Here is a 13,421-nt window from a genome sequence, read left to right as displayed (position 1 = left end):
ACCTTGTCAAGCTTTCAATGTGCACTCTTTCTACGATATGATGGATACAGCGCTGTAAGAGACACGCAATGCTTCTACGGAAGGGGTGCCTACGATGATTTGAGGTATCAAGATGACTTCAATCGGCAACTCTATTACTGCAACTATTCTGCCCGTATATACCTGGCGAGCCATTGGGCTCAACTCATTTCACGCCGCGGCGACAGCATCTTCGGATGCTGTAACTGATGTTCCGGTTCCTGGAGCTTCGGTACTAGTCGAGTGCATCTTGCACAAGGCGAAGATCAACTTTCATAATAAGGTCACGAATAAGCCGGAGCGTTTTCTTTGAACCTGTCTCGAGAGGGGCATGGTGGGTGGAAAGGGCTTGACTGTGTTGGCCGTACATAATTCGCGTATTAGATTAGGCTGCTATCTAGCCTGTCTTTAGTTAGAAGTCCGACGCATTATCGTCGCAATGAATATGACAACTTACCCCTGATATCTTACAGTGTAAAACAAACATTTCCATAGCAAAATCATAGCATCGTTTATTTGAGAACCACATGTGCAGCTCTGAGCTCCAAATAGCTCTCCGGCACTCCCTGACCAAGTGTTCTAATCACACCAAAGACCTCCTTGTCGTGATACCTCAATCTCGTCTTAGGATCTGTGTATGGAGCAGGCAGTCCTGTTATATCGCAGTAGCGGGTTTGCTGCGAAGGGTGCAATGAGGGTGCGGATTCGATATTCGTGTACGTTACGGCAGGTCCAGATGTAAATGCAGCTCGTGCGTTCTTTTCCAGCACCAGTGTCGAGAGGTTCTGCGCGGCCTGCGCGATGTTCGTTCGAGGTGTGCCATCGGCAGGGGTCTGACTGCCGTCGGTGCTGGCGGACGTAGCTGGGAGTGGTGTGGTTGCGCCGGAATTAGATTGTGTTGCCATAACAGAAGCCTCCTTCCTCGAGCTCTCCGAAATAAGCTGCTTGACGTTCTTGTTGCGCCGCTGCGATGGCTTCCAATTCGGATTGCGGAACGGACGGGAAACTGCCGCGATGTCGAGACGATCGAGAAGCGCTTGGTGATTCTCCTGTTCGGCGGGGGTAAGAGGAGCCATGGTGATGATGAAGCGTTGAGATGCGAGTGAGGTTCTAGTTTGAAAGGATGAGGTCGGTGTCTTGGTGGTGGAGGTTTGGTTGACAATGCCAAACTGGGGGTATGGTGGTGCTCTCCCACGTCCGAGCCTTGCTCGAGGTCTGAAACTAGAATGCACAATGCGCGCAGATGTCGCCGATGCTGATGGTCAGATAGCGCAGTTATAGTTACTGTTCGCCCAGAGATAAAGTGAAAGAAATAGTGAAGATAGAGAATGAGCCAATTTTGGAGACTTGATGTCTGGATAGTGAACCTTCCAACCAGTTCCCAGCTCGGTATCAGTCACGTGGCAGCGTATCTTGGGTTGCCGTGAATCCAAAGAAGCAACAAACAAACACAACGTCAACAAGTCATCCACAAACTTCACCAGATAGCAAAGATGGTAAGCAATACAGTGCAGTGGAAGTTTTAGTAGTAGTAAGGTCATGCTAATATCATATCTAGGAAAGTCCACATGAGCACCAGCAGGCCCTGCTGCTCTCTCGCATTATCGGCAACATTGTGTGTGAACCGGAGGGCATTCTGAGTTGCAATAGCTGATCGGCTCTAGGAAAAACTAAATGAGTCAATCATGGTTATGAACAGAAGCCTCCAGGTAAGCGCGGTTTCTCGCTTTCCGCTATGATGATAGAGTACTGATGGGCTTTATTAGGAGGTCAATATCCAGAACATGAACGTCGAGCTTGTCGCACAAATGTTCAAAAACTACCAGTCTAACGTTCTATTCCATCTGGAAGGTAATTTTCTTTTGAATGCTTAGTCGAGTTTGACTGACCAGCATTAGCGACGGAGAATTTGAAAGATCCGTCATCCTCGTCGTCCAGTTCTTGATACCCAACAGTGTTTCCTAGTTATTTGATAATGAAGACATGATATTTCCACTTGAAATAAAACCGAATTTCACTTATTTCTCATATTCGAAAGGATAGTAGACCAAGTAAGGACAGCCAAGTGTGACTGCTAGGTTCCGTAAAGAGGCATAGTTACTCGCATGGAGTGACCGGCTTGGCGGCATACGAGCGGCGCTGGCGGTGGCCGGAGAGGCCTCCACGGCCCCGACTAAAGCTGGGGAACTTTCCAGCTCCCATTTCCTTTCCTCCCTCATCACCAACATCACCGCAACCTGCGTCATCCTATCTTTGACAGCCTTATCAGCGCGCATCTATCATCAGCTAGTTTGTGTCTGGTGCACTAACCCTTGCGACAGTCACTGCAATGCAGTGAGCGGTCTTTACCTGGAAGCTTCCAAGTTGCTGCTAAGAGCGCCTGCGTCCAACCACCATGGCTATCACTTCGATCCAGCCGGTTCTACCGACCCGGTTCACGATCAATTCGACCGAGAAAGGTGCCAAAAAGCCTCCCCCGGAACCTTACCACGTGAAGGACCACCCATTCAAAGGCTACCACCCCCCTCAACCGGAAGGCTACGAAAAGAGCAAGAGTACTAGCGCCATAGTTATTGATAATGGTGAGTGAAGGCCCTGACTTGAGACTGCATTGTGTACGGTCTACTGACTTTTGCGATCGACTTGAAGGCTCGAATCTGGTCAAAGCCGGTTGGTCGTTCGACAAATCTCCTCGTTTCGTGCTTCCTCCTGTGATGAGCCGGTATCGCGACCGGAAGCTCAACAAAGCCTGCCAATTCATCGGATACGATTCCTATGTAGATGCGACTACGCGCGGTCAGCTGCGCTATGCGTTCGACCCTGGCACGAGTGTGGTGGGTAACTGGGATGTCATGGAGGGGGTGTTGGACTATCTGTTCATCAAGCTGGGAGTTGATGGTGCCAATGGAGGTGTTGACAGGCCGATTGTCATGACTGAACCGATCGCGAACCTCGCCTATCCCAGAAGGAGTAAGTGGTATCGCTTGCGGCTACAAGGGTGGCATTGCTGACGATTGCTAGTGATGAACGAAATCCTGTTCGAGTGCTATTCCGCGCCATCCGTCGCCTACGGCATCGACTCCCTGTTCTCCTATCGGTACAACCGCGGAAAGGACGGACTCATCATCTCGTCTTCGCACACATCGACGCATGTGATTCCCGTGCTGAATAACAAGGCTTTGCTATCCAACTGCTCGCGACTAAATTGGGGTGGACTGCACGCATCGGAATACTTGCTAAAACTTATGCGCCTGAAGTACCCGACTTTCCCTGCGAGGATGACAGAAAGCCAGATGGAAGACATTGTGCACAAGCATTGCTACGTTTCCAAGGACTACGACCAAGAGCTGAGCCACTACCTAGACTGGACGGGGCTGGAGGAGCGAGACTGTATCGTCCAGTACCCTTATACCGAGCATGTTGTGCCCGAAAAGACCGAGGAAGAACTTGCCCGTATTGCAGAGAGGAAGAAGGAAAGTGGGCGTCGGTTGCAGGAGCAGGCCGCTAAGATGCGGCTAGAGAAATTGATGAAGAAGGAGCAGGAATTGGAGTACTACAAGGACCTACAGAATGGACTAGCCTCGGAGACGAAGAAGGAAGCCAGGCGCATTCTCGAAGCGGAGGACCTGAAGGACGAAGCCCATCTAGATCGATTGATTCGGGATCTTGAGCGGTCCATCAAACGATCCCGGAACCGGGACCTGGGGATCGAAGAAACCGAAGAGCCCCAAGAGGAGATGTCATTCCCGTTATTGGACGTCCCGGATGAAGAATTGGATGAAGCTGGTCTGAAAGAAAAGCGCCATCAGCGACTAATGAAGTCCAACGTTGAAGCTCGACAACGCGCGAAGGCAGAGAAAGAGCGCGAGAAGGCTCGCCGGGAAGAGGAGGAACGCCTCGACCGTGAGAAGCGCGAGAACGATTTCGAGAATTGGCTCGCTGAACGCAGAGCAAACCGTCAGGTATGATTGTTCCCCGTACTGATAATGGCATATCTAACCTGTCTACACAACAGAACATCATGCAAAAGATCAAGGAACGTGACAGGATGAAGGCGGATCTCGGCAACCGCAAGTCATTAGCCAGTCAGATGCGTATGAAGACCCTCGCCAACCTCGCTGCGGATGGGCCCAAGAAGCGGAGGCGTGGCGGGGACGATGACACCTTCGGTGCCAACGACGAAGACTGGGGTGTCTATCGAACGGTGGCTACAGGTGAACAGAGTGATGAGGAGGAAGAGGAGGACCTTGGAGGCATGCTTGATACCGTTGAGAAGGAGCTACTCGAGTACGACCCTGAATTCACAGAGAATCACACGCTCGCAGCACAATCCGACTGGACGAAAAGCTTGGTGCACGTCTTCCTGCGTGGCCCCTGGCCCTTTGATCCCGAGAGCCAACGTGAGGCTCATCAGCTGCACCTGAACGTGGAGCGAATCCGCGTTCCCGAGGTGGTGTTCAAGCCGTCGATTGCGGGCGTTGACCAGGCCGGCCTGTTGGAGATTGCTGCCGATATTGTGAACCAGCGATTCCCGAACCCTGAGGAGCAATCGAAACTGCTGCGGGACGTTTTCCTTACGGGTGGCAACACCATGTTCAAGAACTTCGACGAACGTCTCCGCAACGACTTCCGCGCGTACCTCCCCGTGGACGCTCAACTCAACGTCCGACGTGCAAATGACCCGGTTTTGGACGCATGGAAGGGTGCTGCGCAGTGGGCGTCAGGGTCAGAATTGGCTAAGTCCTCGATCACTCGGCAGGAATACTTGGAGAAGGGCAGCGAATATCTCAAGGTAAGCACGGCAAAATTCCTTGCTATGACACAAGTAAGATCGGCTAATAACTTTCCAATAGGAGCATGATATGGGCAATGCCACTACATGGTAGATGTCAGAGCCTGCCATACGCTCTGCCTGTCTAATACCTATACAAAGAGGGATATCTCGGCTAATGCGGTTGGGGATATACGAGATTGGGACTGGGAACGCCTTTGGCGGACTATGGATCAGCGATGCGACAAACCCAAGCTGCACCACTGAACTACCGAAGGCGTCGATGCTGGGAGTGGTGCGTATCCAGGGCGCGAAGGGACAGGGAGTCGGGCGTACTAACTCGGATGAAACATTCAATTTCGACGAGGAATGATTTGATATATTAAGATGGCATGGATAGTTTTACTTTCTTATTATTCTTATTTTTGTATGCTATAGTCCTTTTACTGTCATGTGCTTTTCTCAACGATTGTATAGTAAGTGAGCTCGTATGAAATAGGATCCTCGCGTCCGCAAATCTGACCATCAGCCTGTTTCAGCCTTACTCATACAGGCGCAATATGATAAGGTAGAGTACTTACTGAACTGCATTAAACAAATTTATTGATGCGAATGCCGACGGTTTAGTGAAGGCAGCAACGCAAACTAAAGTTCCGTGTGCATCTCACAACAACACTAATCGCTAATCAAGCACACTTCCAAGGCTGCACACCCCCAATCTAGATATACCATTATGGGAAGACATTGGGATAGCGCAAACAGTACTTGATGGCTGCTGATCCCTTCCCACCAGCAACTCCGCAACTCTGGACATGGCGCATGTTTGCTTATCAGCTTCTTGCTTCACAGCCTCGACCACAGCCCATAACAAACAAACCCTTGCCCACTGTGCATGGTGTGACTGACTGACATGTTTGTTTGTTGATTGTGATTTGGGTGTCACCAATTCTTTTTTTTCGTCCTCCTGGGTGTGCACCATTACGCCTGTCGTAAGGCATTTATCTGGATGTATTGCACCAAATCTTCACTCCTTTGATCCCGATATAAGAACTTAAGCCAAGTGCCAGGCGACTATTGTCGTCTCAAAAACATCACACAAAATTACCTTCAGAACCCTTTTCGATTTCACTACATTCAAAACCCCCAACAATCCTTCGCCATGAAGTTCAGCTTGATCTGGTCTCTTAGCCTGTTTTTGACTGTGCATGCTGCGGTTATTCCACGTACGTCAATGTCCCTAAGTAGTAACCATGATGCAGATAATAACACGGAGTAGGGCCCGCTGAGTCCTCAATGTCCCTCGAAGCAGGTGTCCGCGCTGCTGGATTTGACGCTGGTGGGATTCATGAGAGAGCTGCATTGCCACATGATGAGAGTGACAATAAGGTGGATGATCAGGACAATACTGCTATTGGGGAAGGGTAGTAGATGAGTCGTTGGAGTTGTCTCAATGTTATGTGGGGTGTGATAGAGATGTCGCATGTTTCAGGTGGGGAATAGCTCTAGTCAAGGGCAAAAGCCTATAGCCGATAATCTCTCTCTTCCATTCTCGTGGTCCATATTTACATCTCCCAATCACACACTAAACCTAATTCCATCCCCAATATCCATTTCGCCCTCTTCACACCTCGTAAAATGGTCAACCAGTCCAATGGGTTGCTCACTATCCTTATAACAAGCCGTTCTCTGACGAATCCACTCTCTCCGGCTCTTCCAGTCGAGGCACTTCCGAGCCTGTCCATCACCGGTTTGATTGCGTCCCCATGTGTAAAAAAGTGTATCTCCGGTTGTTCCACATACAACATACTGCAACAGGCTGTCGAAGCAGTGCCAAGAATGTTGAAGGGGAGTTTTGGGGGGCATTCCTGATTGGATCTCCAAGAGTGTCCGGCGGATTATCGTGAGGCAGTGAATCTGGTGATACCTATCGAGTCCATATTCATTATGAGTTTGTTGTTCTCAGTATCACGAAAAAAGGCTCATTTGAAAACATCAGGGGGTGGAGAAAGCAGCAGCTGGAGGGGTAGGCCGGCCTCACGCATCAAGAATATACACTCCCTTCGAAGGATCTGATGGGAGACTCATGCTCGCTGGGAGGTGGTTCTCCACAGCCCATTCGTGATCAACCGCTACGAAGCCGTACGCTGGGATGACTTCTTCCCAGGCCTTATTCACGGCGTCGAAATCTTCGGGCTTCGAAGAGCTGTAGATTCCTGTAGTCCATTGGAATTGGGTCCAACGGTCATGGTTTGAGGTCGTGTCTTTTGGTTTTTAGCTTGATTAGAGAACATTCTTAGATACAGTGAACGTTGGAGAGTCATTAATAGTATAACTGACCGTATTCTGGATTAGGCTGGGGTGCTCTACCATCCAGCGGAGCCAAGATACGGTTTACTAAGAGTCCTGTACAAAGGCTGCTAAGACAAACTATCAAGACTTCTCGCCAGATATGACGAAGGGATAGGATGGACCCATAGAGGCGCTGGGGTAGAGAGGGAGGATTAATGGGTCCGGATTGATCAAGTGAGGCATATTTGGCTTCTGAAAGTCGAAACTTAGCAGGCATGTTCACTTCGGGTCAAGGTGTGCTGCACTTTGGAGCGTGTCCATAGATGAAGCATTGATGTGACTTATCTGTACCATTTTAATTCTGGTATCGTATTTGTAGGTAATGTGAGTTTCCGTGTTTGACAGACTATCTGAGCCTCAGCCTTGTTTTTGAAAATCCCTGGCTGCGCCCGTGTAACTCGAAGGGCTGGTCAGAAGGTAAGACACTGTCATACGGTGAGCCTACTTATGCATGTTGTTCAGGGTTATTTCAACTCTAAAGGCTGATCCCATCGACATTTATTGGCCCGTCACCTAGGACTGGAAAGGTACTAATAGCGATCAAACTGACCAGGGCTGTGCTGCCTACTGCTTCCTAGCCAAGTCACCGTGCATTAGCTCGAGCCTAGCCTAGTTAGCTCTATTTCCCGCGTGACGTGAATTTTTTGCTCTGTGTTTGACGGAGGTTGGGCCATCGAAGCGTTGCGCCCAGCTGCAATAGATGTTGTTGGCCCGGAATGCCATGGTCTAACAAGGTTTGCATTAAACGATTTAGAATTTGCCGAGCCGTTTAGGCTATTGATTCGTATAGCGCTCGATGTCGTAGACTGGGGATTTCGGTACAGGTATTTCTTAAAACTGATGTTGAGAGAGTTCAACTCGCGTTTTCTGTACAATGGCCGTAAGGAAGGGAGGCAGATAACGATGACACCGAGACCGCATTCGATCATGGTCCAGAACAGGAGGTATTTGACGAGTGCTGTTCTATTAGCTTTTGTCTTAGTATTGTTCCTGGCTTCGTACTTTCTCCATCTGATTGGGCGAAGGGATTGATGAGATGTGCGATGTAGATAGCCATTCGTGTTGCAGAAGCTGCGATTGCCCTTTACTGGTGTCAGACACACGCTATGACTCTGCAGAAAGCAAACCTACAAGAGACCAACGAGGAATATGAGCCCAAGTGCCATTCTCTGGCGAACGGAAATGTTCAACATCCATATCTGTGGCGGGGTGAGCTCGATAGTTGGTGGCCTTATCATGATCTACTTACCCGTGGCAGGGGTAGTAGCCATATAATCACATCCATAATGAAGTCAGAAATGGCATATCCCTCAACAATCGGGACCTGTAGACTACATTCGGTTGTAACAACCGCAAGAGTCCCCCAGGCGTCCACGGGATGGGCACCGCAGATGAAGATTAAACCAATGCCAAAGACTACAGTCCAAACTGAGACGAGCACTATCATGCACATGGTCACAGAGTGGAAGGCAGTGCGAATGGTCCGTCTACTGCAGAAGATGCTGCGATAGAAATAGAGAATGCTGAGTTTTGCAAAACCAACTGCCCAGACTGTCACTATGTCAGCGACATATTGGATCTATCAAGAATTAGTGTTTGAATCCGATTTGAGCAGAGCGATGTAAACCTGTAAGAGCCTGATTTGTTGATCAGAGTTCGAGAAGATGTAAGCATCTGGGCGTGGGTCATCGGGTTGAGGAAGACGACCCCCTAAGGATCCTGTTGTTGCTCCCCATTGCATCAGGGTGGCGAGTACATATTCCAGTCCCTATCTGAGTCAATATCATTGAACTTCAAGGCCTCAGGGTACATGTCTTTTACCAGTGCAGGCAGAGTCAATCAGTCGTCAATCCACAACACAGATTTTGTCTTCCTTCTGGTATAGAAGCGCAGGATCGCCGTTAAAGTGCCCAAGACAGGAAAGAGAATAGAGATCGTAATGATTGAAGCGGGGGTTGCGTATGTATGTGACATGATGATAACAGTGCTCTTGGGATTCCATCGACAAAAGAAGAAGAATCATGATTTTGAGATGAAGAGCGAAGCGACACAACAAATAATACTATGTCGCCGGTACTCCCCTCGCGTCCTTGTTCTAGGTGTGTGTGTATGACTGTCTGTGTGTGTGTGTGTGTGTTTGTGCGTGTGTATACCTTGTTGCTCTCAGCTGGAGGCGGCTACGGGCATGCTGACTAGACTAGTAGGTTACACACCGGGATGATCCTGGTCAGGCTCACCCACAAAGCGAGGCTAATTTCAGAAGCTTCTTCTCTTACCTCTTGCTTGTCATACTGTCAGCGTTTCTCCATCCCTTTTTCACTGAGAACCTCGAATTTGGTGGTTGATTATGTCTCTGCTCTGGAGTCTGGGGGTTGCCGCCTTGCTGTCCGTACTTTGGACAGCAAGTGAAGCTATCCGTCGCCTTTATTTCCACCCCTTAGCCCATATCCCCGGTCCCCGTCTTGCAGCCCTGACCTGGTGGTATGAGTTCTATTTCGACGTTATTCAGCCCGGTCAATACGTGTTCAAGATACAGGAGCTTCACACACGATATGGTATGTCAAGCTCTGCTTCATGTGTGAGCCCCACTGACGATTATAGGCCCAATCATCCGTATTACCCCAGATGAGGCTCATATCAATGACGTCGGCTTTTTGGACACTATCTACGCCCCTTCAATGACCAGAAGGGACAAGTATGGCTATCAGCTGAGGAGCCTTCGTGTCCCGGGTGGACTGGGCACAACCACCGACCATGACCTGCATAAAGTCCGGCGAGAGTCTCTTGCGCCCTTCTTCAGTAAAAGGAACATTATGCACATGGAGGGGTTGATCTCAGACAAAGTAGACCAGCTAAAGCAATTGATATCCACCCATGTTGCCGAAGACACCCCAGTCAACTTGTCAGATGCGTTCTTCGCATTCTCGAATGAGTAGGTTGACCCGTCATTAACTCGGTATCGAGGCTAATTGCCCAGCGTTGTCAACAACTTCCTCTTCGCGCACCGGACAGATGTACTTGCAAGCGAACCGAAAGCCGCCATTCTCCGCCAAAACAGCAAAGAGCTCTTGATGGGGATCAATATCAACAAGCACTTTCCGCAAATCCCCGATTTCCTGGAGTCGCTCCCTATCTCCATAAGCCGCCCAATGATGCCTCTAGGCCTTATTGATCTGCTAGCCCTATTTGATGTGAGACTCTGTACCGAACATATATACCAAGTCTAACATTTTGATTCAGCGCGTTCGTGAGGAGATTTTCATGATCACAAAGGGTAAAGAATCAGGGGTAGCTGTCAAGAACAAAATTGGACCAACCGGCAAAGAGTCAGTGTTTGACTCATTACTGGACAGCCCAAACCTGCCAGCCTCAGAGAAAATGCCCCTGCGGTTGCAGCAAGAAGGAGCCCTGTTAGTTCTAGCGGGAACTGAATCGCCAGCTCAGACACTTAACATCATCTTCTATCATCTCCTCGCCAACCCCACACTTCTCGAGAAGCTTCGCAGGGAGCTACGTGCCGTCCCTATACCTTCATCATGGACCCAGCTCGAGCAACTTCCGTATTTATCTGCGGTCATCGAGGAAGGCAATCGGCTTTCTTTCGGCGTCACGGCTCGGTCCGCACGTATCGCTTATGAGCCGCTGACCTATACGCCTTCCTCGTACGTCTCTTCGACCTGTCCGCCCAGCACCAGAACCAAGTCGTACACAATCCCACGGGGCACTCCGGTATGCACTACGACATTGAGTGCACACACCGCGGACACAGTCTTTCCAGATCCTTTTGATTTTGATCCGGAACGTTGGCTCGGCGAGGCTGGGAAGGAGCGACGAAGGTTTCAAATGGCGTTTAATAAAGGAGGGCGAAAGTGCCTTGGGATCGAACTCGCGCGTGCGGAGCTATATCTTGTGGTCGCAGCCCTGGTTCGTGAATTTGAGATGACACTGTTCGAAACCGATGCCAACGATGTGGCGTTTCTGTATGATTATCAAGTCGCCATGCCAAAGATGGGGTCTAAAGGAGTGAGGGTGATGGCGAAGTTGGTTCATTGATTACATTGGACCGCTACCGGAAGATTTTGGGGGGGGGAGGGTGGTTTATGACCAGAATACTGTAAGGGGGACTGGTCAAAACCATGGATCTATAGAGAATTGATCGATCCTATGTTATTTGGGTGGGCTCAATCTTGGTTCGTGCCGCGAGTTCTTTGTTACCAGGTTGCTTATAACCACCACCGTCTAAATCTCGAACAATGCATCATTTAAATTCTCGGTCTTACTAATGCCAAGTCGCGCGGTAAATGCGCCGGCCTCTACCAACTATGGTTCGGTCAATGACTTGACACACTAATGCACAGCTAGCTCTGTATGTCTCACTTTGTCCTCGATAGGCGGACATTCCGTGGGTGGTGGGTCAATTAAATCGACGAACAGACAGTGGAGCTGCGTGCTAGGCGCTTATGTGCTGAGTTGATAAGACCCTGTGGTTAGTTACTAGTTGCAGGGATGTAGACCCTTCCTGCCCCTGTGTACTTGAGTCCGTAGGTGAACTATAGTGGTGTGCAGGTGGCTGTGGGTACCGATAGCCTTCCCAGGCTTTTGGTCGTAACTCAGTCCCTTAGGGCGCATCATCCATACATGACTACGCTAATTGCCAAGAGAAGATTGCCTGCTACTAAATGCTGCTACCTGCGCTGTCTGCCTTCTATGGTTTAAATTTTCCTTATAAATGCTAGCAAAATGCAGCTCCCACCGTGCTAATGTTATAGCCACGTTCCGAGCTTCCCTCCCCGTCCCCCCTCCTCCTATAATCACCACGAGACAATGCTCCCAATCTTTCTGAATAGAGTCGCCAAGCAAATTCTCACACATCTCCCCTATTATCTTCAGCTGCGCGCATCGAAAATCCTCATCTTTAGCCTGTTAGTCTGGCTTCTAATATTCTACTATTGCCGAATCAGCCTCTGGCGCGATCCACACTCTGCCTTTTTCCAAGACCGCCATGTCTACGAACTGGACTACAGCCTCCACCGTGAGCGTGAGGCCTGGCATTTCATCTCGCAGCATAACTCGGCCATCGATCCACCAGACTACGTGAAGAGTGGAGGCACACCTACAGCTTGTATCGCCATGGTCACCGTTCGACGAGACTCAGACCATTATTTCGAAGCATCTGTTGGCTCGATGTTGGAGGGGTTGGATGAAAAAGAGCGGCAAGCATTGTACCTCAGTATCCTGTTTGCCGATACAGACCCGAGAGTGCATCCTAGTTGGGATCAGAAATGGGTGGACAGGCTCGTGGATTCAGCGGATACTTATAATGTGTCGGAAGGGCAGTTGCAGCACTTGCAGGATCTGGAGAGAGATAAGAACTTTTATGAGAAGGGGGTTTTGTGAGTTGATGAATATGCTTCTAAACCTTGGTGGATATCCATCTGCTTCCAGGACCAAGCCAGCTAATAATGTGCAGTGACTATATATACGCACTACGAACCTGCCAAGATGTCAACGCCCCCTACACGATCATTTTCGAAGACGACATCACCCTTGCCACAGGGTGGTTCACGAAGACATTGAAGGCACTGTCCGACATCATCCAACGGGACCAGCAGTCACGGAATCCCTGGATATACCTCCGTCTTTTCTACACAGAAACCTCATTGGGGTGGAGCGACTCCGACATGGCATACAGCAACATGCCACTGATATTCGGCCTTCTCATGCTATCTACATTCTCATCCTTAATGATACTTCGGCGCACTCGCTTTGAGCGACTTCACGTTGACACACTGAGCATTGTGGTCATCTCTATGGTGTGCGTTCCAGCATTCACCGCGCTCGTATACATGGCCGGCAAATACAACCTAATGCCTCTACAAGGGGTTGTTGAGATGAACAAGTTCGGATGCTGCACTCAGGGCTTGGTGTTTCCGAGGGAGAGTGTGGATGGTCTTATTGAATTTCTGACTGCAAGAGGACATGGCCAGACGGATTCCATGATAGAGGAATACGCTGATCAAAGCCAGTTGACTCGATATGCTCTGGCACCACCTCAGCTGCAGCATGTGGGGTTGAAGTCCAGCCGGAACAATCTTGACATCAATACGCAGAGTACGTGGGCATTTTGGTTTGAGACTAATGATGCGGCCCAATTGAGAAAGGAGCATGTTGCACTTTTGGAAGATGATGGAGTAAAGAGAATGTTGAATATATAGACCATATTATCAGGATAACCATTTCAATGTTATGAATATCTGTGAAATATATATTGACTCGGATTGGG

At 49.5% G+C, this 13,421-nt stretch overlaps 7 protein-coding genes across 7 annotated transcripts; 4 read left to right on the top strand and 3 right to left on the bottom strand.

The window, feature by feature from the left end:
- Nucleotides 1–165: 165 nt before the first annotated feature.
- Nucleotides 166–1,358, bottom strand: BO88DRAFT_401912 (uncharacterized protein). The gene is made up of 2 exons (XM_025705960.1): nucleotides 476–1,358; nucleotides 166–420 (listed from the first exon to the last, which is right to left on the bottom strand). The coding sequence occupies exon 1, from the start codon at nucleotides 1,092–1,094 to the stop codon at nucleotides 531–533; it is 564 nt and encodes a 187-aa protein (XP_025566623.1). The 5' UTR covers nucleotides 1,095–1,358; the 3' UTR covers nucleotides 166–420; nucleotides 476–530.
- A 130-nt stretch (nucleotides 1,359–1,488) lies between these two features.
- Nucleotides 1,489–1,998, top strand: BO88DRAFT_401911 (DASH complex subunit DAD4). The gene is made up of 5 exons (XM_025705959.1): nucleotides 1,489–1,514; nucleotides 1,577–1,633; nucleotides 1,683–1,727; nucleotides 1,785–1,869; nucleotides 1,917–1,998. The coding sequence occupies exons 1-5, from the start codon at nucleotides 1,512–1,514 to the stop codon at nucleotides 1,961–1,963; spliced, it is 237 nt and encodes a 78-aa protein (XP_025566622.1). The 5' UTR covers nucleotides 1,489–1,511; the 3' UTR covers nucleotides 1,964–1,998.
- A 226-nt stretch (nucleotides 1,999–2,224) lies between these two features.
- On the top strand, nucleotides 2,225–5,312 carry BO88DRAFT_401910 (actin-related protein ARP5). The gene is made up of 5 exons (XM_025705958.1): nucleotides 2,225–2,600; nucleotides 2,668–2,988; nucleotides 3,040–3,980; nucleotides 4,034–4,810; nucleotides 4,872–5,312. The coding sequence occupies exons 1-5, from the start codon at nucleotides 2,414–2,416 to the stop codon at nucleotides 4,902–4,904; spliced, it is 2,259 nt and encodes a 752-aa protein (XP_025566621.1). The 5' UTR covers nucleotides 2,225–2,413; the 3' UTR covers nucleotides 4,905–5,312.
- A 1,425-nt stretch (nucleotides 5,313–6,737) lies between these two features.
- On the bottom strand, nucleotides 6,738–7,543 carry BO88DRAFT_170641 (uncharacterized protein). Its single transcript, XM_025701655.1, has 2 exons — nucleotides 7,127–7,543; nucleotides 6,738–7,050 (listed from the first exon to the last, which is right to left on the bottom strand). Exons 1-2 carry the CDS (start codon nucleotides 7,353–7,355, stop codon nucleotides 6,824–6,826), a joined length of 456 nt encoding a protein of 151 aa, XP_025566620.1. The 5' UTR covers nucleotides 7,356–7,543; the 3' UTR covers nucleotides 6,738–6,823.
- On the bottom strand, nucleotides 7,544–9,143 carry BO88DRAFT_170640 (uncharacterized protein). Its single transcript, XM_025701654.1, has 6 exons — nucleotides 8,960–9,143; nucleotides 8,766–8,906; nucleotides 8,388–8,717; nucleotides 8,270–8,337; nucleotides 8,141–8,220; nucleotides 7,544–8,096 (listed from the first exon to the last, which is right to left on the bottom strand). Exons 2-6 carry the CDS (start codon nucleotides 8,877–8,879, stop codon nucleotides 7,732–7,734), a joined length of 957 nt encoding a protein of 318 aa, XP_025566619.1. The 5' UTR covers nucleotides 8,880–8,906; nucleotides 8,960–9,143; the 3' UTR covers nucleotides 7,544–7,731.
- Nucleotides 9,144–9,291: 148 nt separating this feature from the next.
- Nucleotides 9,292–11,192, top strand: BO88DRAFT_358802 (cytochrome P450; the record flags this gene model as incomplete). The annotated part of the gene is given in 4 exon segments (XM_025703803.1): nucleotides 9,292–9,693; nucleotides 9,740–10,070; nucleotides 10,116–10,359; nucleotides 10,379–11,192. 4 exon segments carry the CDS (start codon nucleotides 9,486–9,488, stop codon nucleotides 11,189–11,191), a joined length of 1,596 nt encoding a protein of 531 aa, XP_025566618.1. The 5' UTR covers nucleotides 9,292–9,485.
- A 623-nt stretch (nucleotides 11,193–11,815) lies between these two features.
- BO88DRAFT_441368 (uncharacterized protein) lies at nucleotides 11,816–13,417 on the top strand. Its single transcript, XM_025709874.1, has 2 exons — nucleotides 11,816–12,531; nucleotides 12,609–13,417. Exons 1-2 carry the CDS (start codon nucleotides 11,963–11,965, stop codon nucleotides 13,351–13,353), a joined length of 1,314 nt encoding a protein of 437 aa, XP_025566617.1. The 5' UTR covers nucleotides 11,816–11,962; the 3' UTR covers nucleotides 13,354–13,417.
- Nucleotides 13,418–13,421: the final 4 nt, after the last annotated feature.

This window comes from Aspergillus vadensis, assembly GCF_003184925.1.
Source record: "Aspergillus vadensis CBS 113365 unplaced genomic scaffold BO88scaffold_3, whole genome shotgun sequence".
NCBI classification, from domain to species: Eukaryota; Fungi; Ascomycota; class Eurotiomycetes; order Eurotiales; family Aspergillaceae; genus Aspergillus; species Aspergillus vadensis.
The sequence above is the reverse complement of the archived record's forward strand: the minus strand, read 5'-3'. Positions and strand labels throughout refer to the sequence as shown.